The sequence below is a fragment of a genome, unplaced genomic scaffold (genome assembly GCF_019419815.1).
Source record: "Pyrus x bretschneideri cultivar Hongxiangsu unplaced genomic scaffold, Pyrus_bretschneideri_v1 Contig1, whole genome shotgun sequence".
Classification (NCBI taxonomy): domain Eukaryota; kingdom Viridiplantae; phylum Streptophyta; class Magnoliopsida; order Rosales; family Rosaceae; genus Pyrus; species Pyrus x bretschneideri.
Window position 1 is genome coordinate 13,294,877 of NW_025999390.1, and position 27,724 is coordinate 13,322,600.

At 36.9% G+C, this 27,724-nt stretch overlaps 3 protein-coding genes across 4 annotated transcripts; 2 read left to right on the forward strand and 1 right to left on the reverse strand.

Moving 5' to 3' along the window:
• Nucleotides 1-1,203: 1,203 nt before the first annotated feature.
• Nucleotides 1,204-14,155, forward strand: LOC103932560 (myosin-17). 2 transcript variants are annotated; one of them, XM_048587277.1, is made up of 39 exons: nt 1,204-1,527; nt 3,059-3,187; nt 3,382-3,525; nt 3,629-3,774; nt 3,868-4,024; nt 4,155-4,213; nt 4,605-4,764; nt 4,885-5,034; nt 5,108-5,244; nt 5,336-5,482; nt 5,643-5,744; nt 5,819-5,876; nt 5,972-6,073; nt 6,256-6,293; nt 6,515-6,641; nt 6,726-6,896; nt 7,299-7,430; nt 7,550-7,659; nt 7,771-7,831; nt 8,272-8,449; nt 8,573-8,778; nt 8,915-9,034; nt 9,121-9,219; nt 9,328-9,549; nt 10,023-10,162; nt 10,756-10,873; nt 10,964-11,014; nt 11,120-11,200; nt 11,284-11,454; nt 11,565-11,735; nt 11,846-12,052; nt 12,260-12,397; nt 12,491-12,561; nt 12,672-12,771; nt 12,880-12,936; nt 13,026-13,082; nt 13,183-13,263; nt 13,382-13,464; nt 13,568-14,155. In XM_048587277.1, the coding sequence occupies exons 1-39, from the start codon at nt 1,525-1,527 to the stop codon at nt 13,689-13,691; spliced, it is 4,608 nt and encodes a 1,535-aa protein (XP_048443234.1). In that variant the 5' UTR covers nt 1,204-1,524; the 3' UTR covers nt 13,692-14,155. The 2 variants fall into 2 exon arrangements, with proteins under 2 accessions (XP_048443234.1, XP_009340465.2); XM_009342190.3 differs by having other exon boundaries at nt 11,580-11,735.
• Nucleotides 14,156-14,928: 773 nt separating this feature from the next.
• Nucleotides 14,929-18,010, reverse strand: LOC103932559 (glycerophosphocholine acyltransferase 1). The gene is made up of 8 exons (XM_009342188.3): nt 17,829-18,010; nt 17,599-17,718; nt 17,383-17,440; nt 17,182-17,282; nt 16,461-16,556; nt 16,280-16,373; nt 15,555-15,792; nt 14,929-15,470 (listed from the first exon to the last, which is right to left on the reverse strand). Exons 1-8 carry the CDS (start codon nt 17,913-17,915, stop codon nt 15,107-15,109), a joined length of 1,158 nt encoding a protein of 385 aa, XP_009340463.2. The 5' UTR covers nt 17,916-18,010; the 3' UTR covers nt 14,929-15,106.
• Nucleotides 18,011-23,142: 5,132 nt separating this feature from the next.
• Nucleotides 23,143-27,439, forward strand: LOC103932558 (protein PLASTID MOVEMENT IMPAIRED 1-RELATED 1-like). Its single transcript, XM_048587284.1, has 3 exons — nt 23,143-23,426; nt 23,601-25,847; nt 25,958-27,439. The coding sequence occupies exons 2-3, from the start codon at nt 23,638-23,640 to the stop codon at nt 27,111-27,113; spliced, it is 3,366 nt and encodes a 1,121-aa protein (XP_048443241.1). The 5' UTR covers nt 23,143-23,426; nt 23,601-23,637; the 3' UTR covers nt 27,114-27,439.
• The last annotated feature ends 285 nt before the right edge of the window (nt 27,440-27,724 follow it).

Below are 27,724 nucleotides of genomic sequence, written 5' to 3' on the forward strand. Positions count from 1 at the left end.
AAAAGTATAATTAAAAGTAAGTCTTGCTCTAATTTATAATTTGGTTTTTGATCAATTTTTTTTCTTTTTTCTTTCCAAGTTGGCGATCCACTGACAAAGCATACCGTCCAAGTGTTTACACCGGAACTTTACTCCCACCCAAGTATATAGCTTCAATACAAAATTCAAGCGCCAGCGAAAGGTAAGAGGATATCGGATTGTCGTGTCGTAAAACGTAATTCTCTTCCTAAGAATATTTTGGTCGAAAACTACTTTTTCTTTTCCCGAATTACCCTTCGGAACATCCAGTTTAACCTCTATAGACTATTGTGATATAAATGTATTTGAATTTTGATCACCAAGGGTCTCATTATTTTGTGGAAAGTCTATAGTTTAATGGAGTTGCTCAAATTGGCTTTTGTACAAATTAGTCAAGTTTTCAATAAAGAATTACGAAGATTTCAAATACGTTTCATTATTCTCACATAATATTGCAAAAGTTCATACTTCATGATAATTGTGAATTTCATTCGTCTATTCGTTTACAATTTATAATAACCGTAATTTGATCATTTTATACCAAACATATATGTCATTACCTTTCACTATTTCCATTTGTGAACTCTTCACCTTTTTCAACGAAAAAATATAGTCTGGTCAAAAGTATCGATCGTCATCGCTGTGTCTGATGTAATTTTGAACCACGGTGTTGTTCATTCTCAATACAACCAAATGCTCTCCATATTACACACGCTCCATGTTGCCCTTACAACAAACTCTATGCTTCATCACTTGATGATAAGAGGTGTTTATCAGATCTGTGTGGTCTAAACGATAGACGTTACAATCAATGCAAATAACAGTTCGTTAACGTACTTTTGGAGCCTGCACATGAGTGTTTAACCAGAGTCGGAAGAAAAAAATAAATCTAAAATGAAGAAGGGTTTTTTTTCCGTAATTAACAAGAAATGTCCACCCAAAAACATAGATTTTCATTTGTTTTGCGCTAAAATATAGCTCTAATCTGTCGGTTGTAGGGCCGAAAGCCAATGCTTGTGGAGCTCACAAAGCATTTCTTCCCTTCTCTCCCTAGGACCCCAGCTGCGAGACCAGTTAAAAAAAAGAAAAATAAAAGAAAAATAATCTCAACTGTCCGAAACGCACAGCAGCAAGCAACAACAGAGCACACAACTTCAAAAACTTGTATAGAGAGAGAGAGGACTCAAAAACTTAAGAGAGAGACATAGACAGTAGCTTTCAAATCTTTTTCGTATACAATCTTCCATACCTCAATTTCTAGAGAGAGAAACAAAACAAAATCGAAAAAAAAGGTTCGAAAAAGGGGCCGAAATTTTTCTCTTCCGCTTTGTTCGCTTCCCATTATCGTCTTCTCCAGCGCCAATTCAAATTTGTTTATCTGAATTGCGGCTGAAAGTCCAAAGCTTGCGGTCCGGTTCGCTCCGATCTGACTCGCCGAGTCAGTTGGTGTTTGGCTCGGTTCCGTGTCGGATGTCATAGCGGAGGAGATCGTTCGGTGAAATCGATATGGTAACTTGAAAGAAATATGTGAAATGGTTTATTAGTTTGATTTATATGATTAGCTTAGCTGAAGTCTGATTATGCAAGTTTAATTTTGATTTAGTTTTTTGGTTAGCGAAATTGTTGGTTAGCTTAATTAGCTGAAGTTCGATTAGCCGAGGCTCCGGATTGATTGTGTGGTTTTTAGTTTTGTAGCTCAAGTGAATTGGAAAGACAATAAATTTGCAACAATCAGGCACAAAAGATGTTTAATTTTTTGTTTGTCAACTTTTATTGGTTGTGATGCGAGAAGGGTTTGCGAAATTCAAATTCCACCAATATGCATCGGTAGCTATGGCTGCTACAAGAGGAACGAGTAAAAGAGATGAAACGGATTATTGTTGGGATTTAGATGCTAATGGCGTTAAGATTGTCTAGTAGAGGCATTGTGGTTCAAACAATCCAATTTTACTTGATAGATTCTACTGAGTTTAGTCATATGCGCAATCGCGTGATATGTGAAGTAGATATTGGGTAGGGAATAATTTACTTACCATATATAAAAGGATCTAATTCCATACAGAATGATGTGGCAAGGTAGTTTCTGAAATTAATGAGAGGATAGTGGTCCATTTCAGTCAATTACTAAGGACTTGGTTGGCCTCCGTCATACTAGAAGGATTTTGCACTAAAAGGATGTTCATTGACATGGCAACTTTCATGCATAATAGTTGTTCACGGCCTCTCAATATATATCAGAAATGGAGCTTTCGGAAGTAGTGTGGTTAGTTGTACCAACTCTGGATGTGGCTTCATAGTCAACACTAAGTCAAATATTGAAATGGAGGTTGAAGATGTTAGAAGGGTATCTGTAGCAATGTTGCTGTAATTGTAAACTGTCGTCTACTGGTTTATAGTTGTATTTCTTGTTTTAGTTTCCTTTTATGTCATGGTCTTCTGTGGGTTTGAAATCAGTGAACAATTTTTTTATTCTTGATTTACTGTTTAATTTTGTTTAAGCGCTTCATAATCCTGGTATGCAATGAGCGCAACCATGCTGTGCAGTTAGATTTATGTCCAGGCCCTGTTACATTTCTTTATGGATTTTGCCGGCCACCAGTATATGATATTAGTATGAATTTTGACTCACAATTTGTCTTCTAAAGAATTTTATAGCCATTGTGTTTTTTGATTCAGCTTTAAAGCTGAATTTTCAAGGTGCATTTCAACAATTGTTGATAAAATACTTTGTATAATTGGTGTTATTTATAGTCGAACTACCTATAATTGATAAACTCACTTGTATAAGGTCTACTCTCGGATTGAATTCCTATTTACCTTATTCCATTGTGATAGAGAGTAGTTACTAAAACACTTCTTTCATTTTATAAAATCTTAAATTTGAGCGAGAAAATAGTTTTCTTGACTAATGTTTCATTTTCATCGATATGCTGTTTGTGAACGATAGTTTCTTGTGTTTTGGAAATCTGTAGGTTGTGTGCCAGTAATTATTTCTTGTATTCATTTTATCTTTCCTTGTCTAACGTGGTTGTGTTTGCAGGCTCCACCAGTTAACATTATTGTAGGTTCTCATGTCTGGGTTGAAGACCCAAAGGAAGCATGGATTGGTGGAGAAGTTTTCCGAATTAATGGTGAAGAAGTTCACATACGTACCAAAAATGGGAAAACGGTGAGCCATACTTAATGTATTTACTCGTATGTTGTTATGAGAAATATGTTTTTGTTACACTGGAAACTTCTCTTTTCAAATGAAATTGGTTTTTTAGATGATCAAATTTGAATGTGGAAATTTGATGTATAACTAATCATGATATACTGCATGCCAGGTATTATAATGTTCACTAACTGAGAATCTGGTCGCAGGTTGTTTCAAATATCTCAAAAGTCTTTCCTGAGGATACTGAAGCTCCTCCTGGAGGTGTAGATGACATGACAAAGCTGTCATATTTGCATGAACCAGGAGTTCTGAATAATTTGGCAGCCAGATATGAACTCAATGAAATATATGTAAGATACAAAGATTTCTATGTTCGTAGTGCTCAAGGAACTTTTAAGTTGAAATGAAAAGTTTTTAACGGTCGTATTGTATTGTCCTTGTATATCTTTCCAGACATACACTGGAAATATTTTGATTGCAGTAAATCCGTTTCAAAGGTTACCACATTTGTATGACATACATATGATGGAACAATATAAAGGAGCCCAATTTGGGGAGTTAAGCCCTCATGTTTTTGCAATTGCAGATGTTGCATACAGGTAACTTAAATAAATGGTGTCAGGCGTAATATTATGTTCTCAGTTCCCCCACATTTCTTCCCGTCATGTTTTTATGAGTATTTTATATGACAGAGCAATGATCAACGAGGGAAAAAGCAATTCAATTCTGGTTAGTGGAGAGAGTGGTGCTGGTAAAACAGAGACGACAAAGATGCTTATGCGATATCTTGCATACCTTGGAGGTCGATCTGGTGTAGAAGGGCGGACAGTTGAACAGCAAGTTCTAGAAGTATGATGAAACTGTGTTCTGTCTTCAGATTGTGGTTCCTCTATATTATTTTGAAAATTTACTATTGTTTATATGTTCAAATGGGAGGAATATTGTTATCTGAATTAATTTTCTGGTTGATTGTTAACAGTCCAACCCAGTTCTTGAAGCATTTGGAAATGCTAAAACTGTCAGAAACAACAACTCCAGGTGAGTATTTTCATTCCCGAGCTTGAAAAGTCGAATCATGGTTTCACCAAGGCCAGATGGATTGTAGTGTAAATTCGGTTCCCACATCTTCCATTTGAACTGTCAAATGAATGATGGAAAATGTCCAAGAAGAAATGCAAGATATTAATATAATATATATCTAGCAGTACTGTATTTTATTGCTAATAGAAGAGAGATTGTCTTGAGACGATAAAAACACTCTGACTGGATGCTTTATTCTGGTTGGGTAAAATCTGTGTTGGTCAGCCACTCAAGCCTGCATCATTTTGATACATAAATTATACAACATCTGATGCCAAGGAAGTTTGGTGTACATCTTTCCCTTTTCACATTTTACTCTCTCAATGTCTATTCTGTTTGCAAATTGCAGTCGGTTTGGTAAATTCGTGGAGATTCAATTTGACAAGAATGGGAGGATCTCAGGGGCAGCTATAAGGACTTATTTGCTTGAAAGGTCTCGAGTTTGCCAAATCTCAGATCCTGAAAGAAACTATCATTGCTTTTACCTTCTTTGTGCTTCACCACCTGAGGTATTTAAATGTACTTGACATTGAATGTTTGCACACACCTCACCAATCGTCATGTGTTTTGATGTGCTATACGTGTGATGGTTAGTTACAATTTATTGTTGTTTCTTAAAATACTTTCAGGAGAGAGATAAATTTAAGTTGGGAGACCCCAAACAATTCCATTACTTGAATCAATCCAGTTGTTATGAGCTGGATGGAATAGATGACGGTGAAGAATATCTTGCAACCCGAAGGGCTATGGATATAGTTGGGATGAGTGAGGAAGAGCAGGTCGGTGTTCTCATATGTGCTAAGATAGATTGTGTGATGTTACATTCAGTTCGATAATAATCTTCTTTTCCAGGACGCAATCTTTATGGTAGTAGCTGCAATTCTGCATCTTGGCAATGTTGAATTTGCAAAAGGAGAGGAAATTGACTCTTCTGTCATTAAGGATGAGAAGTCTAGATTCCATCTGAATACGACAGCTGAGTTGCTTAAGTATGCTCCTTTTATCATTTCTGCATCGATGCATTTTGAATCTCATTTATAGTTTTTTTATTACACTGTGACACATCAATTATTATTGTAGGTGTGATCCTAAGAGTTTGGAAGATGCTCTCATTAAACGTGTAATGGTAACACCAGAAGAAATCATCACAAGGACTCTTGACCCTGTTTCTGCATTGGCTAGCAGAGATGCCTTAGCCAAAACTGTTTATTCACGTTTGTTTGACTGGTAATGCAACTTCCTTACAGTGGTTCTATTTGTACGTGTTTGTTGTGTCCATTGACTCCATTCATGTTCAGCTGTGAACATTTGTTGTCATATAGTACCAAACGCATGTTTTCTAACCACTGTGTTTGGTTCTCACGTTAAATTTGCTCTAATGTAACAGGCTTGTGGAGAAAATTAACTTCTCAATTGGTCAAGATCCAAACTCAAAGGCATTGATTGGCGTTCTTGATATTTATGGGTTTGAGAGCTTTAAGTTCAATAGGTAAACTTTCAACTTCAAAAATTGTTTACAATGTAAGATCTGGTCTTGCAGCTGACAAGTTTCCTTTTCAATAGTTTTGAGCAGTTCTGTATCAATTTCACAAATGAGAAGTTGCAACAACATTTCAATCAGGTTGGAAACTTTTGGCATAGTTCTCACTTCCTAATCTTATGATAATAGTTTGGTTCAGTCTTAATCAAAATCTTTTATGTAATTGCATGTTGCAGCATGTCTTTAAGATGGAACAGGAAGAATATACAAAACAAGAAATCAATTGGAGCTACATCGAGTTTGTTGATAACCAAGATGTATTGGATCTGATTGAAAAGGTGACAGATTGTTACTTGCTGTGTTCTTGTTTATTATCCGGAATGGCTACTATAGTTTACATGATTACAAACTCATTATGTGAAAGTCCTTCAACTGAAAGAATAATAGAAGTCTATGGTTTTTACATTCCATTTCACTTGAGTTTTTGATTAATCTTTTATTTTTTCTGTTCTCTTTCCAGAAACCTGGAGGGATAATTGCACTTTTAGATGAAGCCTGGTATGTAGATAATCTTTACTCCTGCAAAATTTTGATAAAGTTGATGGATTCTGAATTCTTATGTTCATTAGAAGTTAACTCGCTCTAGGTTTTTGTTTTTTTATCCTCTAATTTTCATTTTTATGAACAATTGTACTCAAGCGCTCTAGTTAACTCGCTCTAGTCTGAATTGTTTAAATTCTCTCTTTTGGTTGGACTTATGTTTGTTTGTGGCTTTGCAGTATGTTTCCTAAATCCACACATGAAACATTCGCTCAGAAGTTATACCAGACATTTACAAAAAACAAGCGGTTTATCAAACCGAAGCTTTCTCGCACTAGCTTTACCATATCTCACTATGCAGGGGAGGTATACATGTTTGGGCCATTATGCATGTCCAGTACCTCTATATATTATTGTTATTTTTGCTAAACGTTCATCAACCATTTTCAGGTAACTTACCTGGCTGATCAGTTCCTTGATAAAAACAAAGATTATGTGGTTGCAGAGCACCAGGATCTGTTGGCAGCCTCCAAATGCTCTTTTGTGGCAGGGCTATTTCCTCCACTTCCAGAGGAATCATCCAAGTCATCTAAGTTTTCATCCATTGGATCACGCTTCAAGGTATTATTTGGATCTAGTACCCTACAGCGTCTTATGTGTGGATTATAGTTTATTTTATTATTTATTTATTTTTTTTTTATCAAATTAGTAATGACATTTTAGATTTAAATTTATGATAGGGAGTGGGAGGAACACCATAAGTCTAAACCAGGAGCGAATTCTTATCCTTCACATTGCAAAATTGTCTCAGATAACACCCAAAAGTTTGATTTATTGAGCACTATGTACTTTCTAAGTCACTTTATGGAGCACTGAGTCTGTTGCAAGACACCATGTATGGAATTGTCTGTACAGAACGCATTTAGATTAAATTTAATGTTCGGCTAAGTCTCTTAACATGTTAGACTATTGAAAACTTTTTATTATGGAGCAACAACTGAGATTATCTTCTTCAAAATGCAGTTACAACTACAATCTTTGATGGAGACCTTGAATTCAACAGAACCTCACTATATCAGATGTGTGAAGCCGAACAGTGTCCTCAAGCCTGCCATTTTTGAGAACTTTAACATCATACAACAATTACGCTGTGGTGTGAGTATGAGCTGCCTATAAATTCCTCTTGTGCTTAAATTCTACTGCATAACCAAAAATTATCATCGGAATTCCTGTGTTTCTGGGTGGCTTAAACCAGTAATTATTATTTGCTTCAGGGTGTTCTTGAGGCAATTAGGATCAGCTGCGCTGGATATCCTACCCGACGTACATTTTATGAGTTTCTTCTCCGCTTTGGTGTTCTTGCTCCTGAAGTTTTGGAAGGAAAGTAAGTACACATTTTTACGCCAGGTGAAAGATGGATATATATTTATATTTATTTATAGCTTTCATTTTCATCAGAAATGTTGTTCAATTGTTTTTACTTTTGCCTGAACAGCTGCGAGGACAAGGTTGCATGTCAAATGATCCTGGATAAACTGGGATTGACTGGTTATCAGGTGATTCAAGTTTTTATCTTCATTGACAATGTTACTTAGCTATGTCAGTTAAGCAGACTTGGGTAGTACGACCCTTATACACTCTATATTTTGTGCCCAAGCTTATCGTTGAACAATGCCAGCTTGAAATGAGGTCATTACTGCATCAACCCAGGTTGTAGGCTTGACATCCCTGTCCTAAAAGGAGTTTGACAGGGAAACCTGACTATCCATTCCCATCAGCTGTCCCTAGTAGGCTAATAGCTTTCTGCAATGCGTTCACTTTTTCTTAGGTCCTAGTGCTATCATCTAGATGATGCTTGTGTAACCTGTTTGAACTTTCTATAAGTATGCTGTTATTGTCTGCATATTTCGCTTGATTTTTCATATTTTGCCAAGCATTTTGTATATGTAGTTATGTACCTATTGTCTGATAATCATTTTGTTCAACGCCTTGGCAGATAGGCAAGACAAAGGTCTTTCTAAGAGCTGGTCAGATGGCTGAGTTGGATGCAAGGAGAGCAGAGGTACTTGGAAATGCAGCCAGAACTATACAAAGGCAAATTCGTACATATGTTGCACGCAAAGAGTTCTTTGCAATACGCAAAGCTGCCATTCAATTGCAATCATATGTGAGAGGTACCATCATATTGTCATTTAAATAATATCCTTTGGCCTCGCTCACATTATATTAATTGGTTGTTTCAACCCATTGGTATTCCAGATTATAACTATATTCTTGGTTTTTATAAAAATAATCAGGAACATATGCTCGTGAGATATTTGAGCAGCTTCGACAACAAGCAGCAGCTGTCAAGATACAGAAAGATTTCCGACGATACATTGCCAGGAAATCGTACTTGACAGTACGATTGTCTGCAATCACAATACAGACAGGGTTGAGGGCAATGACTGCTCGAAATGAATTCAGATTCAGAAAGCAAACTAAGGCTGCGATTCTTCTCCAGGTGCTATTATCATTCATATTCTTACTGTGTTCTTTCGAAATTTCATAAGGAAATCTAGAAACATCTATCTTTTTGTTCATGCATCTTGTTTCAGAGAAATTAATATTGATCGATCATTCTTGTTGATTGCTTCCAGACTCGTTTGCGTGGCCACATAGCGTATTCTTATTATAGGAGTCTCCAGAAAGCTGCTTTATATACTCAGTGTGGGTGGAGGCGTAGGGTTGCCCGGAGAGAGCTCAGAAATCTCAAAATGGTTTGAATTCACTCCTTAACATGATTTGTTTCTGTAGGAAGATGTAAAGCATCATACCAATTACATTGTGGTTTAAATCTATTCAGGCTGCAAGAGAAACGGGGGCCCTAAAAGAAGCTAAAGACAAACTAGAAAAGCGTGTGGAAGAACTTACATGGCGCTTACAACTTGAGAAGCGATTAAGGGTAATATATGTTTATGTTTAATACCAGTATGGTTGGTGTTGTTGGTTTGTGAGAGAAACTAGATCATTTAATAGCACCTAAATTAATGTATTATGAGTTAAAATGCAGACTGATTTAGAAGAGGAAAAAGCCCAAGAAACTGCTAAGTTGCAAGAAGCTTTGCATGCAATGCAAATACAAATACAAGAGGCAAATGCCAGAGCAATTAGAGAACGAGAAGAACTCGAGAAAGCTATTAAAGAAGCACCTCCTGTCATTAAGGAGACTCCTGTTATACTTCAAGACACTGAAAAAATCGACTCGTTATCAGCTGAGGTGGAGAGTTTGAAGGTGGGCACTCTAACTTGGATGATAATTGCTATCTGATGTCAATGAATTATCTTCTCCCGTGGGATTTAGCAGTTAACGCATAACCATAGCAATAACAAAAATGCATTTTCAACTGAAACAAGACAAATAATAGTTGAAACTTGATCCTGATGATTGCTGTATACAGTGGAGGTCATGTCTCTGTAATGCAGACAGCCATATTTAAAATGCAACTGGTTTTGCATTTTAGGTTTAGGACTGCCAGCTGGCTGGGTTAGCTTGAAGCCTGATCTATTTGGCCTGTATTTTTTACTTGAGTTTTGTTAAGCTTATGTTCTTTTGCTTAAAAGTTGTTCTAGTTATATCATGTGCAATACTTTGTTAAAAGGTCAAACCTTAAAACTTAAACTAGAAATAAAACCCGAAGGACCAAGCTTGACCTGAAATTTGAACTAGTGTGATGTGCTGACTTAAAGAGGCATTGAAATCTACAGGCCTTGTTGCTCTCAGAAAGACAGGCAGCGGAAGAGGCAAGGAAAGCTTCTATTGATGCTGAGGCTAGAAATGCAGAGCTGGTCAAACAATTTGAAGATTCATGCAGGAAAATGGATCAGCTTCAGGAATCTGTACAGAGGTTTGTAAACACTTGTGATCATGGAATTGTCAGGTTTCTAGGATGTTATAATAATGATTATGCTTCATACACCTGGCTTGCTCGAGATTTTCCCTTCATGCCTAGCTGGTTCAAATGCAAGTACATTTCATTGGTCGTTGTCCACCCTTCACTCACTTTTACATTTATTTTTCCTCTCTGCCTCTTTTAAAATTACTACTCACGTTTTTGCTTGAGGTTTTTTATTTTTCACCTGATTTAAAAGGAAAAAGATAGAAAATGTTTTTGGGAACAAACGCATATAAAGAGGTCCCAAAGATAATTTGGAAGAATATTACGGTAAAAAGAGCTCAACTTAGATGGCAGAACAGTTCCTTAACCCTCATGCCAATCTTCACTCAATTTTACATTTATTTTTTCCTTTTACCCCTTTACATTTACGAATCAGTCTCTTTAACCTGCAATCAATTTTTATCTTGATACACACTATTCCCTCTGCCTCTCTTGTCTTGAATTGTGCCCTCCTTTGTTTCGTCTTTCTCCCTCTCTCTGTGGCATAACAGTGCTTTTCTGTGAAGTCATATTTATTGGAGTTGATTTATTCTCCATATCAGGCTAGAGGAGAAACTTTCTAACACAGAGTCGGAAAATCAAGTACTTCGTCAACAAGCATTGACTATGTCACCGACTGGAAAGTCTCTATCATCAAGATCAAAGACGGTGATTATTCAGGTATCTATTGAATTTAGGATCATTACTCATTCTGCATTTATTTGCGTTGTCATTTAAGCTCACTGGTTAAGTGTTCCTTGAAATTCGCAGAGGACATCAGAGAATGGGAATCATCTAAATGGAGAATCCAAGGTCACATCGGTATGTGTATGTCATTGCTTTTATGAATGAACATTTTGCAAATCTCTAGGGGATAAGAAACTATTTGTTTTATTTGTATTGCTTACTGTTTGCTATATGCTTCAGGAAATGACTCTTGCCCTACCAAATGCACGTGAACCTGAGTCAGAGGAAAAACCACAGAAATCTCTAAATGAAAAGCAGCTGGTAAGTGGCTATTGGCATGCCCTGATGCCTTGGTTTTTCTTTTTCCGTTTGTAATTAGTTTACCGTGATCCTCTTGTTTTCAGGAGAACCAGGACTTGCTGGTCAAATGCATATCACAAGATTTGGGTTTTTTTGGGGGAAGACCAATTGCTGCTTGTGTCATATACAAATGTCTTCTTCACTGGAGGTCCTTTGAAGTGGAAAGGACTGGAATTTTCGACCGTGTAATTCAAACAATAGCTTCAGCTATAGAGGTAACTCTTGGTGGTTTTAAAAATCACAGCCTGTTAGTCCAAACTTTGACGTACCTTCTTTAATACATATCAGAACAAGTTTTGAATACTCTTTAACATGTTACAAGTGGTTTTACGTACTGCAGGTCCTGGATAATAATGACGTATTAGCTTATTGGTTATCCAATACCTCAACTTTATTATTGTTGCTCCAACACACACTTAAGGCAAGTGGAGCAGCTAGCTTGACACCACAACGGCGGAGAACGTCATCAGCATCTCTTTTTGGAAGGATGTCTCAGGTACGAAGCATTTACATTTACTTAATCTTCTAATTTAAGAAGTTTTTTGTTTCGTATTGTATTTATCCTTGTTTTTCTACCAATCTTCATCTTTACCCTTGTCTTCATAGGGATTACGGGCTTCTCCTCAAAGTGGGGGGCTCTCATTTATTACTGGTCGAGGACTTGGTAGACTGGATGACTTACGGCAAGTTGAGGCCAAGTATCCTGCATTATTGTTTAAGCAGCAGCTTACTGCCTTCCTTGAGAAGATATATGGAATGATAAGAGACAATTTGAAGAAGGAGATATCACCATTACTCGGATTCTGTATCCAGGTGGCTGTTAACTTTTTCTGTGAACAAAAGCATGTTTTCTGATGTTTATAGAATCCATAGCCATATGTAAGATAAGAAAGAAAAGAAAAGAAGGAATTGTGTCTGAATTTGCTAATAATAGGTGAATTGAAAATTTGCGTTGGCATTGTAGATACCAACTTGGACAACAGAAAATTTTGATTGATTTCTCTTTTTTGTACTATGCAGGCCCCCAGGACATCACGGGCAAGTTTAGTGAAAGGACGTGCCCAAGCTAATGCTGTCGCTCAGCAAGCTTTAATTGCTCATTGGCAAAGCATTGTGAAAAGCTTGGACAGTTGTTTGAAGACAATGAAAGCAAATTATGTGAGTTCTGTAGTTCCCCATAGAGCGTAAAGATTTGTAATTACTTTTCTTGTGAACAGTACTTTATTCTTGTATTGTTTGGCATATTTGCAGGTGCCTCCCTTCTTGGTGCGCAAGGTGTTCACTCAGATATTTTCATTCATCAATGTCCAGCTATTCAATAGGTAGATCCTATCAGTCCTCTTCCTCTCTGTGGCCTTTGTCCCCCACCCCTTTTTCCACCCACCACTTTGTTTAAAGGCCTTGTGGCATTTAATCTAATCATTCTCTGCAGTCTTCTTTTGCGGCGCGAGTGTTGTTCATTCAGTAATGGGGAGTATGTAAAAGCGGGTTTGGCCGAATTAGAACAGTGGTGCTACGGGGCAGGCGAGGAAGTAAGAACCATGCAACGCTTGGAACTATATTTTATGCATTCTTTCATGTTTTTATCCTTTTTTTGTTGACACTCTCATGTCTTTTCATTAAACCTTCTTTGTCAACAGTACGCAGGCTCAGCTTGGGATGAACTGAAGCATATTAGGCAGGCTGTTGGATTCCTTGTAAAATTCGTTTCTATGGTCTTTAAATTGCAGCAAATGGTAATTCTCACTATTGCACAATTTGCTGACTGATTTTCTGAAAATTTCAGGTTATACATCAGAAACCAAAGAAGACCTTGAATGAAATAACAAAAGAACTGTGCCCGGTGCGTGCCTCTTCTTCGAGTCACTCATTTTTACATTGGACCTTTTTCTTTTCCTTGCATGTTTCCTTCATTCTGATGTTATTGCTCGTTTCTTCGTCAGGTGCTTAGCATACAGCAGTTATACAGGATCAGTACAATGTACTGGGATGACAAGTACGGTACACACAGTGTTTCGTCAGATGTAAGTTGACCTCAAATGGCACCAAAATACTGTACTCTGTCTAGTATTTTATAAAGTACGTAACTTTTGACTTGTGTCCTCGCTTTTGGTAATCTGAAATTCTTCCCCAACGATGCAGGTTATTTCAAGCATGAGAGTTCTAATGACTGAGGACTCCAACAATGCTGTGAGCAGCTCTTTCCTGTTAGATGACGACTCAAGGTACTGATATTTGTTATCCCTAAATTACAGTGGTATTTTGTGTTTGGTTATCCATCTGGAGTTTTTTTATCTTTTTGCTTATGTTGTATGAATTTTTATGCAGCATACCATTCTCGGTGGACGACATCTCAAAGTCAATGCAACAAGTAGACATAACCGACATTGAACCTCCACCGTTGATTCGTGAAAACTCTGGGTTTGGCTTCTTACTCCCTCGGTCTGACTGATGTTCGTGATCATGGTCTCTCAACTCTAATCAGGTTTCATGGTTATATCGAAAGACACATAGCGAGTCCATTGATATGCTGAAACCTGTGCATACAGTTTCATTGTAATCGTCATCCTTTTGTGTACAGTGCTTGTTTTATCTGCTCATGCTATCAATCTTGGTTTTGATGGCTGAGTCAGTTCATTCTTTCCCTCAAGTTTTGTCAACACGAGGGTATTTTTCGTAGGTTGCCGTGTCACAATTTATGTGACGACGTGCCTGGAAACGGGCATCGGCGCACGGTAGCTTCTTGTTTGTTGGGTTAAAGGTCGTCTGCCCGTTTTTTGAGTGGATTTGTAGGCCATCATTTGTTGTTTGTGGAAGCAATTTGTAATTAAGTGGTGTAATGTTTCGGTTTTATTACTTGTAATACTAGATGGAATTAACAAGATTACAGAATATAAATGTATTGGACTTTTATTTTGTTTGGTAGCCGTCGTTTCTTGGAAATTCATTTCAATTATTCGTTATTTTAACGACTTGTAAGAACTCAAAAGCTCTGTATATTTTTTTATGCAACAATTTATTGACACTGAAGGGGTGTGGTGAATAAATTGGTTATGGACTCGTTTTTTATGAAATTCGAACTTAAAGACTTCTTAATTATAAGTGGACAGGAATGATATTTTACTGTAGTATAATATTTTAATGGAGGAGTTGGAATGAGCAATTACCACTCGTCCCTCGTCGATTTGATATTTGGATTTGAGGCTATTTGATTATATGGATTTTAACGGGCCATATCGTTTTGATTGCAAAACCGAGTGCAGTGACGTTTAGAATTCATACAATGATGTGGTGGGATAAGATTTTGTTGTTGTATTTGTTTTTGTTCCTTGTGTCAGTTAACTTGTTGAAAGTCGGGAATTAAAATAATTATTTTCCTCTCGCACCCAAGTTCGAATTTCCTTGGTGAGTAGGTCTAAAATTCCTTGGTGAGTAGGTCTAAAATCCATGACTGAGCATCCACTTCAATTGCAGATTTAAACTGAACAGTAAATAGTTATATATACTTGTGAGAAAATAAAATGGAAAAACAAGAATCGAGCTCAATCTTCAATACCTTGTAATCATTGGAGGTAATTTGCCACTAAACCAATAAATTAGTAGAATTAGTGTCCTTAAACAAACGTAGAATTTAGAGGAACCACAAAGAAAAACTAAGGAAAGGAATGAAGAGCTGAGAAGGTAAGTAGTAGAGATAAATAGCTAGGGTTCTTGCTCGGAATTTGTACACAAACAAACAAATCATTTCCCATCTGTCTGCAAAACAAATATTAACCTTCTACAAATAAAAGCTAAGTTCTACGAACATAAAAATTAACAAAACACGCGTAACTTTTCATGACAGAAGTTTACAAATTACGTAGCCTACTAGTTCGGAGGACTTGGGGATGCCTCGACTGAATTGTGTGTCCTTTGATCATAATCCGATGGTTGATCTCCCCGAGTCTCTGTTGGCTGCACTTCCGATTTCTTCTTCTCCTTGAGGATCACTTGCCTCGGCATTACCTCCAGCAAGAAACTACCTCCGTTCCACACAGATGCGGAAACCTTGAGCATTTGGAAGATAATGTGCAGTTCATACGACAAGAAGATAGGGACCGTGAGCGCCATTGTTGCCACAGTAAATACGGCTTGGAGTAGAGTGTACATGAGCAAGCGATTCTGATCCCCAAGCAAACCGCTCAAGCGCCACCATACATTGTTTGCTTTCTGTGCCTTCTTTGAGAGCTCCCTGTTGAAAATGACATCAGAATCGGGGAAAACGAAAGAGGAGAACCAAAATGCAAGGGATGATGAGGAGAGAGGTGGTAAAAACCTGTAAGAAGTCATGACTTCGGGATCTCTCAACAGCCTTTGTCGACGTAGAACATTGACAATGAGAAAATACAAAGCCTGCCAGAGGGTGTAAGCAAACAAGGGCACCCAAAAGAGCCATACCCAAAGGTAGGATTTATTTTCTACGTAAGGCCATGAAGCTCTGCGAGAAGTTCCTTCCGGATGCATTGCTGCAAAAGTTGCTGGATCCCACCATCGAATAGTGAAGAAAACTAACCCTGAAATAAACCTATTGTGTCATATTCACTACAGAGTACGCAACATAAACTTTTAGGAGAAGCTCGGACATTTATTGTACTAAACTATGATTTGGAGGTTTCACTTGCAGGCCCCGACTGCCGAACTAAAATACATACTTAACCATTCAAGGAGTTTACTACTATCTGTGCTAAAGACTATCGTTAAATACATTTACTACGTTGGCCACAACCAAGGCATGATCAACTAATCTGGTTAGATCTACATTTTTAAAATCTATTTGAGACCATATAATCACCACAAAAAGCTCTCTGATCTTTAGATATGTGCAGTTCCGTGGACATGCTACAGCACAAGAGAACTGTTTTAGGCAATTTTTTACCTATTAATTTATAACAATTTGGAGCCATGGTATTAATTTTCCAACAAAAAAAGATAACAATTTAATCATTACAAAATTGTCTCAAAGGTACTTCATAAGAACATGTAAGGAAAGAATTGACTCACCAGGTAAAAGATGTATGAGGACACTAACAAGTTTGTCAAGAGAACTAAAAACCAAGCTACAACGCCAAACAATCAATGCCCATGCTAACGGCCCCTGGTTGCAAATTTGAATGAATAAACAATTGTACAAGTGAATAGTCACTTCATCACAAAGCAAAGTAACTAATGAGTTCTTGCTTACCTCAGCAAATGAGAAGCAAACCATGAAAAACTTTTCGTTCCTTGGATAAAGAAGCAGGTCAACCAAAAATATCGTGTTGGCATAGTAGCAAAAGTCCTAGAACATACAAACAAGTACATTACTTCCTCAGTTTTCATCATAATTAATCCAAAGAAAAGTAAAATGTACATAAGTGAAGGATGATAGGAGTATGACGATTTTCTACGAAATATTGAAAAAGTTCCACCAAGCTTTCAATTGTACACATTAGGTTAGAAGCACCATAAAAATTCTTTCTACCATCTATTAGGACATGGAACTAGTGTAACGCTAGACCACTAATTTTAATTTCAAACAAACAGTTGCTTCCTCTCTTATCTCCAACTTTTTATGATGTATTTATTCTTCTTTGTCAATGTAGGTAACACAATAATAAAGAGAGAAGAACAAAATCAGTTAGAACTTAGAACACAACCAACATTTTTGCCACTACACTTTGTTATCTTGGAACCCCTATCAAGTCGAAATATGTATTCGAGATGGCAAAACCACCCCGCCCCTATGATTTAATTGTTTTACAAGAATGGTTACCACTCTCGTCCAATGTATACGACCAATACCCTGTTTATCCACATGCGGTAACAATTTACTAAAATACTTTAATTCACTACTAGAGGTCTAGATACATTAATTGAATAAACGGATGCATTTAAAGAAAACAAGAAGAAATAGCAAAGCTTACCAAAAGGTAGTAATGCCATTTCTTGAACCGATAGTATATCCAACGAAGAGGAACAAAGATGAAATAGAACAAGCAATATACATATCGCGTATCTTGCGGTCCTGTTAAAAGAAAAAAAAAAAAATGTAAGCAAAATCAAATGTAATTGCTTTTCTCAAAACAGCAACTATTACAACCATTTGATCAATCAGGAAACCTTACTTGCTCCTAAGAGGAAGCAAAATCCACCGAAACTGAGAACCCCCACAAAATGCGTCACCTAAATCACGAAAGAACCAACTTATATCATAAATTCCCAACACAAAAATTAACAAACCCAATACATTCACTTCACAGAAAGACGCAAATATAATATATATTATTGAATCAAAATTCAATCACACGAAATTGGTTCCACATAAAAATTGAAGTCCTTACCTTGTTGATGAACTTTTCATGCTCCTCAGCTTGTTTGGCGATCTTCACAGCCTGCTTTGAAAGGATCTCTCTGGTCTGAACCGCTTGTTTCGACAAAATCTCTTTGGTCTGAGCAACTTTCTGGAAAACCAAGCGTTCCCAAATCAACAAGGAAAAACTAAACACAGCCCACAAATCAAAATTACGATTTCTGCAATAAAAAGCAAAAAAGGAATCGAATTTGGTCGTACCTTTGACCGATCCTTCAACCGTTGCCTCATTGCTTGGTGAAACGAATCCCCATTTGTTTCCTCCATAGGGTCGTCGCCGCTGGACATTTTTGCTTTTGTGAAACAGAGTTTTAGAGAGGGAGGGAGAGAAAGAGAGAGAAGGAGAGGGAAAGAAGGAAGGTGGTGCTTAAGAACAACACAACAATTTGTTAGAACCTTTATTTAAATGGAATGGTCTCTCTTCTTCCACACAACAATAAAAGTTCATACCTTTTTCCATGTTAAAAAACTTGGTCGTTTCTAATTGTAATTTTGCATTTTTTTCTTTGATTTTTTATGACTATTTTCGGAAACTGTTATTAACACCTTAAAAATCTTATTCTACACTTCTTATAAGTGTATTTTTCTTTCTAATTATAAAAAATTTAAAATGACAAATAAGATTTTTAAAGTGGTAATAATAATTCGCTTTATAAATTATGTAGTGTTATTAATTTATAAACAAATAACAATAAAAGTGAGAAGAAGTCATTAAACAAGTTACAATGTAAAGTAATTCTAATGAGACAACTCCTTAAAAGGCTCTTTGGTGAAATGTCCTTTTAAACTTTTTTAGTTGTCAATCAGATATTGTGTGAAAATAAGGATATTTGGTGAAATGTCCTTTTATCCTGATTAAGAGATATTTTAAATTTAACGGATAATATCGTTTGAACTTTGTTAAATTTGTTATTTTTTTTATTAATGTAGATAATATTATTTGTTAAAAAAAAGTTAACAGATAGAATAAATTAGACCGCTCAATTTGAATTTGATTTCTAAATTTTCAGCTCATTTCACAAGCAGTTTCTCTCTCAAATGCCTAAATATATTTCTCTTTAACCGTCTAAATTGCTCAATATGTAGGCAAGCGTAAAATCCAGTGAGAATCTCAATTCCATTTTCTCGAGAAATCTCGATTTGAGGAATTATGCATGGTGCGGAATTCATGTCCTGCCACGTGCAGGTTAGTGGTCGAAAGGGCCGAAAGCATCCGCATACGTGGCGTACGATGATGGTACCTTGATTCGTGACAAAACAACGCGGAAAGCAGGGGACTGAAAATAGTAATCCTGCGCCTGGGCCAGTGGGCCGAGTTCGTTCTTAAAGGAGCATTTTTCTATTCTGCATGAGGATTAAGGCATGGGCTTCCATCAAACCCAAAAATATAAAAATGCTCACATTATCCAATCAAAATAATGGTTCTAAATTTTGGAAAATGATCATCGTTGGATTATTTTCATAGGGATCTTAGGGATTTCGTGATCGTGACCATTCATCATACATTGTGCCATCAATTTTTATTAGGTATTATTTATATTTAATTTCAAAATAAAAAATTTGAAATGATTTCTGACCGCACGATGTATAATAAACGGTCATAATCACGGGATCCCTAGAAAAAAAATACGGTGAAGATCATTTTCCCTAAATTTTAACACCCCAAAGAAAAAAAATGGTACACGAGTTATGAGTTGATCTATGGTGGAGTGATGGCGGGTGTGGATGAATGTCAGGCGTTGATTTATTTTATAATTTCATTATGTATGGACGGTTGATAATTATTCATGTACGTGCGAGTGATTGTTTTTTTATGTTTATCATACAACTTTGAAGGTTTTGAGGAATGATGATAGAAAACTTTCTTATTTCCTCTCCATCGTTGCCCTTCACAAACTTATTCCCTCAATAGTTAATATCATGTAGAATTTATATGGTTAAGGATCGTCGACTTAAAATTAGTAAGGTAGAGCCTATCAATATATATGTATCCCATCTTTATTCAAATTATAGTGTAAATAATGCTATAAATAAATAGTAAAAATAACATTTCGAGTTTGAAATTTGCTATCGTATCCACTTTTAACTGTCACCAATAACAAGTTAAAACGTTTTCAATGATCAAACATATGCTTATGGCACTTGGGTATTGAAAAATAAGAAAAATGGGCAATAGTTGGCATAATAAGATAAACAGATAGATGTCACGGGGTGGAGCGTCGTTTTAAAATTTTGAATTGGGCGGTCTCTTTGTTGTTTTTCTTAGCTTTCGGTGTGTAGTTCTCATGATAGCTGAATGATTAGATATCTAATAGGGCTAGTCCTTGCGACTTTCTATGGGAGGAATGCTATCTTAATTCTTGCACACAAAGTATAATTCCTGTATAATTTTTACAAAAAATTATTCGAATCAGAAATAAAATAAAATTTTTATACAACAAATATACGTTATTCATAAAAAATAAAGACCAAATTTTTTTCATGGTCCTTGTGGTGACATGGCATTTTCAATGTGATCCTTGTGGTGAAAAAGACTTTTAATTAAACTCTTGTGGGTGAGCCTTATTAGCAATTGAGGTACAAATTCAAACTTTCGTTAGTCTTTCATTAAATAAACTCACATGATTATCACATGGAGGGTCAAATTCATCATTTAAATTCAAATTATATTCTATTCCATGGACATCTAGTATGAGTTAGGGTTTAACGGAAATTAGATTGCATAGAAAAAAGCTTGAATGTAAATAGTGAAACTAAAAACCTGTTAAACCACGTCAATGGCTAGGAGAAGAGGTGAAAGTGAAACCGCATATAATTTCTTAGGTATGATTTAATTTCATTTGGAAATCATAATACTTCTAATAAACCATTGTTTTTTTTCAATGCCAACACGTCTTTGATCATGAGTTAGAGTCTTAGTCTTAGTTGGATTTTCATTCTTGTATCAATTTGTACCAGTCTGAATGCATATATGCCTTTCAATTTTGTCTTTAATTGATAGTGTGGTTTGATGCACGTAGTAGTTGGCCAGCACACAACCTTTCAATTTTTTTCTTAATCTTCTTTGAATTTTAATTATATAAGTTTCTTACGCTCTTGAAGTTCATATGCAAAGGGCATACCTGAAAATTGAAATTTCTGCACTGCCTTTCACCCATTGTCTTTAATTCCTTAATTCTGCAATGCCTTTCACTCGTCTGAATCCATAAACTGCAATGTCGTTCACCCGTTGTCTTTAATTCTTTAAGTTATTCTTGTAAATTATCTCTCATTTTCCCTTGTTTCAATTTGCTTTGTGCATTGGAATCAGATGCCAACTTTTCAACTCACAAGAAGAACAAGTATATGTCATAACTCACCCAGAAAGAACAAGTGTATACCTAAGTCATACTAGATGTCCATGGAATAGGATGTAATTTGGATTGAAATGACGTATTTGACTAATCCATGTGATAGTCACATGAGTTTATTTAACGAAAGACTAACATAAGTTTGAATTTGGACCTTAATTGCTAACAGGGCTCACCATGGAAGTTTAATTAACAAGTTTTTCATCACAAGGGTGACATTGAAAGTGGTATGTCACTGCAAGGACTACAAAAAAATTTTGGCCAAAAATAAAATAACATTCCACCACCCTTGAGGAGATGCAAAGTATTATCATCAACAACAATAAAATGTGGATGTCAGTTGTTGCTTCTAAGCTCCCTCTTTGAATATGATTGGAGATAAAAGAGAATTATAATTTAAACTACATATTAATGATATTTTTTTTATTAATTGAAAGAGAGTGAAAAGATAATTTAATCTTCTACCACAAAATAAAATCGTTGTTAGTAAAGTTAGATCACACAAACAAAATTTTATTGTTCTTTTAGAAAGTCTCACCCAAAAGTGATCCTAGCATCCTCTAATTTAAAAAAAAAAAAAAAACTTCTCTCTCCAGTTACACGTGCCTCTTTTTCTCCCTCTCTCATTCTTATTTTAAAAACAAAAATAAAAATAGTTTCACACAGAGAGTGGGGCATATGCTAGTAATATATTAAGAATAAAGGTAATTTTGTTTTGGTAAACAAAACTATAAATATATAATACTTATTTTGATGCAAAGACTATAAATATTTGTTTACCACAAACAATGATAAATTAATAGAAATATTTAAAAAACATGGGATTCTGCCCCACTTTTATGTAACTTAAGATGTGTTTACTTGAAATGATGAAAGTCCTAACGGAAGAGAATCTTCTCTGGATTTACTTTGTGAGATTCTAGGGATCCTCACATCTTAACCGTTTATCGTACATCGTACGATCAGTTTTCATCAGATACTATTTGTGTTTAATTTTAAATGAAAAAGTCAAATAATTTTTAACAGTACGATGCACAATGAATGGTTTTGGATGGATCAAATTCCAATCCTAAATGGGAAAGTTAAAAACCAGAGAGAGAATGAAAGTAGATGCTACTTTTTTCCGAATCAATTGAATTTCTGACATTTCAAACATTCCATTATAAATTGTGCAGTACAACGGTTATATATTTTTAACCAAACAAACAAAATTATAAATCAAAATAATTTCAAATTTTACATATTAGTAAAAAGGGGAAAATTAAATATCAGAATAATTCAAATTCTCATTCCATTTACCAAAAAGGAGTTGTTTGCCAAAACCATGTGAGAGGTTCTGGAAGCAAAGTATATATTAATTTAAAAAACAAAAAATGTTTCAGAAAACCAAACGTGACACCTAAATCCTGGTTTCCCCTTCATCTTCATGCAACCCTTTTGTCTCATTGAAGGCAAAATATTTATTTTGGGCTAATTACGTTGGTGCCCACAAAAACTTTTATTCGGTAGTTTGGCAAAGTTAAATCAAAATTAACTAAAAATAGGACCCCCACAACTACAAGGAGGAACATTTCATAACCTTTTATAATCTTTTCTCCTTTATGCATGCACATGCTTATCCTTTACTTTTAAAATGAATTGGACTAATAAAAAATCAAGAGACAAAATAAATCAGAATTTGAAGGAGAAAATGTACGTGCGACTTTCTAATGATTGTTTGTTGTTTACTTATTCAGAATGAGCCTTTCGTTGATCTGATTCCTTATTTATTTTAGTATTGGATTACGAATCTTGATGTGAAACCCAAATTTTTAAAATTCCATTTATGTTAATAAATACAAAGAAATTATGGATTGGAATAATTCAAATACAAGTGTTTTAAGAAACAAAGTTAAATCAATAATCGAAATAATTCCTATACCCGTTTCTTGTGAATAAAAATGTCATATATTCGACCCCCAAATCTTAAATTGGTCTTTACAAGCTAATTTACAATCATATACCAAAATCAACCACAAGGAAAATAAACAAAAGAAAGTAGGACTAGAGTAAAAGGATACAGAAAATATAGGGTAAGTAATTAAATACAGTAAAATTCCGGGGTCTCTTCTAAATTACATACTCTTTTTTGGTTTTGTTTTTTTTTTTGTTTTCTTTTTCGTTTGAAAGAGGCAGCGGCAATTCAAACTGAGAGAGAGAGAGAGAGGGAGAGAGACTGACAGAGAGAGTTTGGGCGACAGAAACGCTGCTCAGAAACCTCTGAAACTCTCTCTTTCTTTTGGATTTGGGATTTGGGATTTGGGATTTCGTTCCTTCCTCATCTTTAAATTCCAAATCTTCAACACTTTTCCCCAAAATTCCAGCTCGGAATTTCAAGCTGCGACTCGAATCGTGCAATTAAGGGTTTTGGTTGGTTCTCGATTCACCAGCAAGCTTCTAGCTCAATTCGGTAATTAAATTTTCACTCTTCATTAATTTCTAAATTCCAATTCTATTTTCAATTATTCGCAATTTCTGTGAGAAATTAGGATTCCCCAATTAATTTGAATTCTCAAAATTTGCTCCTTTAGGTGAATTTTCAGAATTGGGTTTTGCTTAATTTTGATTGTTTTTTGTGTTTCAGTTTTGAATTTGGAAATTTGCGTGTAAAAAAGTAAACGATGTTGTCAAATTGGGAAGGTGGGAAGAAGAGGGGCGGAGATTCCGGTAATCGGAAATTGTTGAATGAGATTGAGGGTATAAGCAAAGCCCTCTATGCAGACAAAAAGCCCTCTAAGAGTTCACTTCAGGCAGGGAGTAACCCGTCAATGTCTCTAGGGAGGAACCGTTTACCTGACCCGAAATCGAAAAATAAGTCTGGTGGTGAAAACTTGTTAAACAAAGAGAAGAGGTCCTTTTGGAATTGGAAGCCCTTGAAGGCGATTACCCATATCCGAAACCGTAGGTTTAACTGCTGCTTTTCTCTTCAAGTCCATTCCATTGAAGGGTTGCCCTCCGCTTTGAATGAGATTAGTCTATGTGTACATTGGAAGAGGCGGGATGGTATTTTCGTTACTCATCCGGCAAAGATTGTTCAAGGAACGGCAAAATTTGAAGAGAAGTTGACTCACACATGCTCAGTATATGGTAGTAGGAGTGGGCCCCACCATTCGGCAAAGTATGAGGCGAAGCATTTTTTGCTATATGCTTCTGTGTTTGGTGCACCAGAACTAGATTTGGGGAAGCATAGGATTGACCTCACGAGGCTGCTTCCCCTGACATTGGAGGAGTTAGAGGAGGAGAAAAGCTCAGGGAACTGGACGACGAGTTTCAAATTATCAGGAAAGGCTAAAGGTGGTTCATTGAATGTTAGTTTTGGGTATACAGTTCTTGAAGATAATCCCAGTGCGACAGGAAATAGCCAGAATGTTTCTGAAGCATTGACTTCGAGACACAATAACTCAAGTATAAGGCGTGCTGAAACTCTTCCTAATCAGCAGTCACAGGCCTCGTCTCAATCCGTAGAGGGCATAAAAGATCTTCATGAGGTTTTGCCAGTATTAAGGTCGGAACTTTCTAGTTCGGTAAACACACTTTATCAGAAATTTGATGAAGAAGAGAAGTCAGATACTCCAGTTGACAAGCATCTTGATCCCATAAAAACGAGTTCCTTCCCATCACCTGATTCTGGTAAAAAAGTAGAAAATGAATGTGAAGACAATGAATTTTCCGTAGTTGAACAGGGCATAGAAATAGAATTACCATCAAAGGAGCTGGCGGAATCAGAAGTTGTTACACAGGCTGCTGATGCTTGTCCTGCAGAAAGCCATTTTTCTGAAATCACCACTGGTGTACAGGTAGCAGTTGAAGATGAAGCTGAGCTTGAATCCCAGGCTGAGGAAAAGGGTCGTACCGATGACCTTGTGGTAAGTGAGTCCACTTCCAACAGAGATGCCTTATGCACCAAAGAATCACTCATGAAAGAGCTAGAGTCTGCTTTAGGTGTTGTATCCGATATGGAGAGAGCAGCACTAGAATCTTCTCCTGAAGACCAAAGATGTTATGTGGAAGGGAAATTAGACTCAAACAAAAATATGATGGGGAGGTCCCATAGCTTGGATGATGTTACAGAATCTGTTGCTAATGAGTTCTTGAGCATGCTAGGGATAGAGCATAGTCCATTTTCCTTGAGTTCTGAGAGTGATCCCGAGTCTCCAAGAGAGCGTCTGCTAAGACAATTTGAGAAGGAAGCCCTTGCTGGAGGTTGTTCTTTGTTTGATTTTGATGCAGGCATCAGTGACCAAACAGACTATGGCTACACGCCTTCAACTGAGTCTGGTTGGGAGAATTTATCTGATAGTTTTGATTTCTCGTCTGTGATTCAAGCTGCAGAGGAAGAGCATCAGATAGCAGCTCAGGCAGTAAAAAGTAAAGCGAAGGCCAAAATGTTGGAGGACTTGGAGACAGAAGCATTAATGCGGGAGTGGGGCTTAAATGAGATGGCCTTTCAACATTCTCCACCAAAAAGTTGTGCTAGTTTTGGAAGTTCAATGGATTTGCCTGCTGAAGAACCTTTTGAATTGCCTCCTCTTGGAGATGGGTTAGGTCCTTTTCTTCAGACAAAGAATGGAGGGTTTGTGCGGTCCATGAATCCCTCACTTTTCAACGAGGCCAAAAGTGGCGGGAACTTGATCATGCAGGTTTCTAGTCCAGTTGTGGTACCGGCAGAAATGGGTTCTGGGGTAATGGAGATATTGCAGCATTTGGCATCAGTAGGAATTGAAAAGCTTTCTATGCAAGCAAATAAGTTAATGCCCCTGGAAGATATCACTGGAAAGACAATGGAGAAAGTAGCATGGGAAGCTGCACCTACTTTGGAAGGACCTCAGAGGTTTTTGCGTCTTGTTTGTACACTGGATTTTTAGTTTGAAGTCCAATACTTCCTCATCTTTGGTGAATGGTGAGTGTTGTTAACTTTATTGCATGTCGTTATTGTTGCAGGGAATTCGTGGTGCAGCATGAATCAGTTGGGCAGCATACATCCGATGGGCTAACAAGAGCTAAAGGAATTTCATCTGGGCCTAAGTCTAATAAGTTAAGTTCGAGCGCAGCAGGCAATGAGATGGGCTTAGAGTATGTCTCTTTAGAAGACCTTGCTCCTTTAGCCATGGATAAAATTGAAGCTCTCTCAATTGAGGGGTTGAGGATACAAGCCGGGATGTCCGATGCAGATGCACCTTCAAACATCGGCGCAGAGTCTGTTGCGGAAATCTCAGCTCACCAGGGCAAGGGTGTCAATGTTGGTGAATCCCTTGGTTTGGAAGGAGCTGCTGGGATGCAGTTGTTAGACATAAAAGACACTGGCAATGATGTTGACGGATTAATGGGCCTCTCATTAACTCTTGACGAATGGTTGAAACTTGATTCTGGTGAAATTGATGATGGTGATCATATTAGCGAACGGACTTCTCAAATCCTTGCGGCCCATCATGCAAACTCTTTGGACATGATTCGTGGAGGGTCAAAGGGAGAGAGAAGGCGTGGCAAAGGAGCTAGAAAGTGTGGCTTATTAGGGAACAATTTCACTGTAGCACTGATGGTGCAACTTCGTGATCCACTACGAAACTATGAACCTGTTGGGGCACCAATGCTTTCTCTTATTCAAGTGGAAAGAGTGTTTCTCCCACCGAAGCCAAGAATATACATCTCGGTTTCAGAACTGAGGAAGAATGATCAAGAGAATGAAGAGTCTGAGTCAGTGGGAAAAGAAGAAATAAAGGAGGAGATGAAAGATGAGAAATTGGCCGAAGTGGAAGCTATTCCTCAGTTTAGAATCACTGAAGTCCATGTTGCAGGTCTGAAAACCGAGCCGGATAAAAAGAAGCCATGGGGTACTGCAAACCAGAAGCAGTCCGGTTCCCGCTGGTTGCTTGCTAATGGAATGGGGAAAAGCAATAAGCATCCATTTATGAAATCAAAAGCTGCTCCAAAATCTTCTGGTCCAGCAACGACAAAGGTGCAGCCTGGTGATACCTTGTGGAGCATCTCAGCACGCGTTCATGGCACTGGAGAAAAATGGAAGGAATTGGCGGCTCTAAATCCACATATAAGGAACCCAAACGTTATATTTCCGAATGAGACTCTCAGATTAAGCTGAGTGGATGCCTGGATGGTGAATCTCAAGGTGAATTTCGAATTTCCAATTGGGTAGTGCTTTTGTTCTTATCATTATGCAGCCGGGTTGTGAACGAATCAATATAAACAGGGCATTCCCCCATGGAAGTTTGATGGCCGTGCTTGTGAGGTTCTTTCTTGTTGTCACATGAACATAGTTGACCGATAGGCAAGATGAAATGAAAGGGAAATGGTGGTGGTGTATCATCGTCTCTCCGTTGTAAATCCATGTTATGTAAGTATACGCTTGCAAGCATTGTAATGTATGCCCATCTGAGGGAAATGAATATAAGTTTTTATCACCGTGATTTACGACGAGTATTATTCGAACTTGAGTGCAAAGTTTCGAGACCCAGTGAAGCAAAGGCTAAAACAAGTTTTTAGTCCATACACCTTCGTCCATGAATGTTCAATAGCATCGAATTTGGCCTATGTAGTTTGCAAAATTTTCCTCTAACTTATGTTTATTTCAATAAAACTACAAAGACGAAATGCAACGGGAAAAAATTGATGGACGAAAAGTGAGAATCTGATAAATTGCCGGGACCGGTGTTTAGCCAAGGAGGAAATACTTCCCGACCGTGCAACATGTGT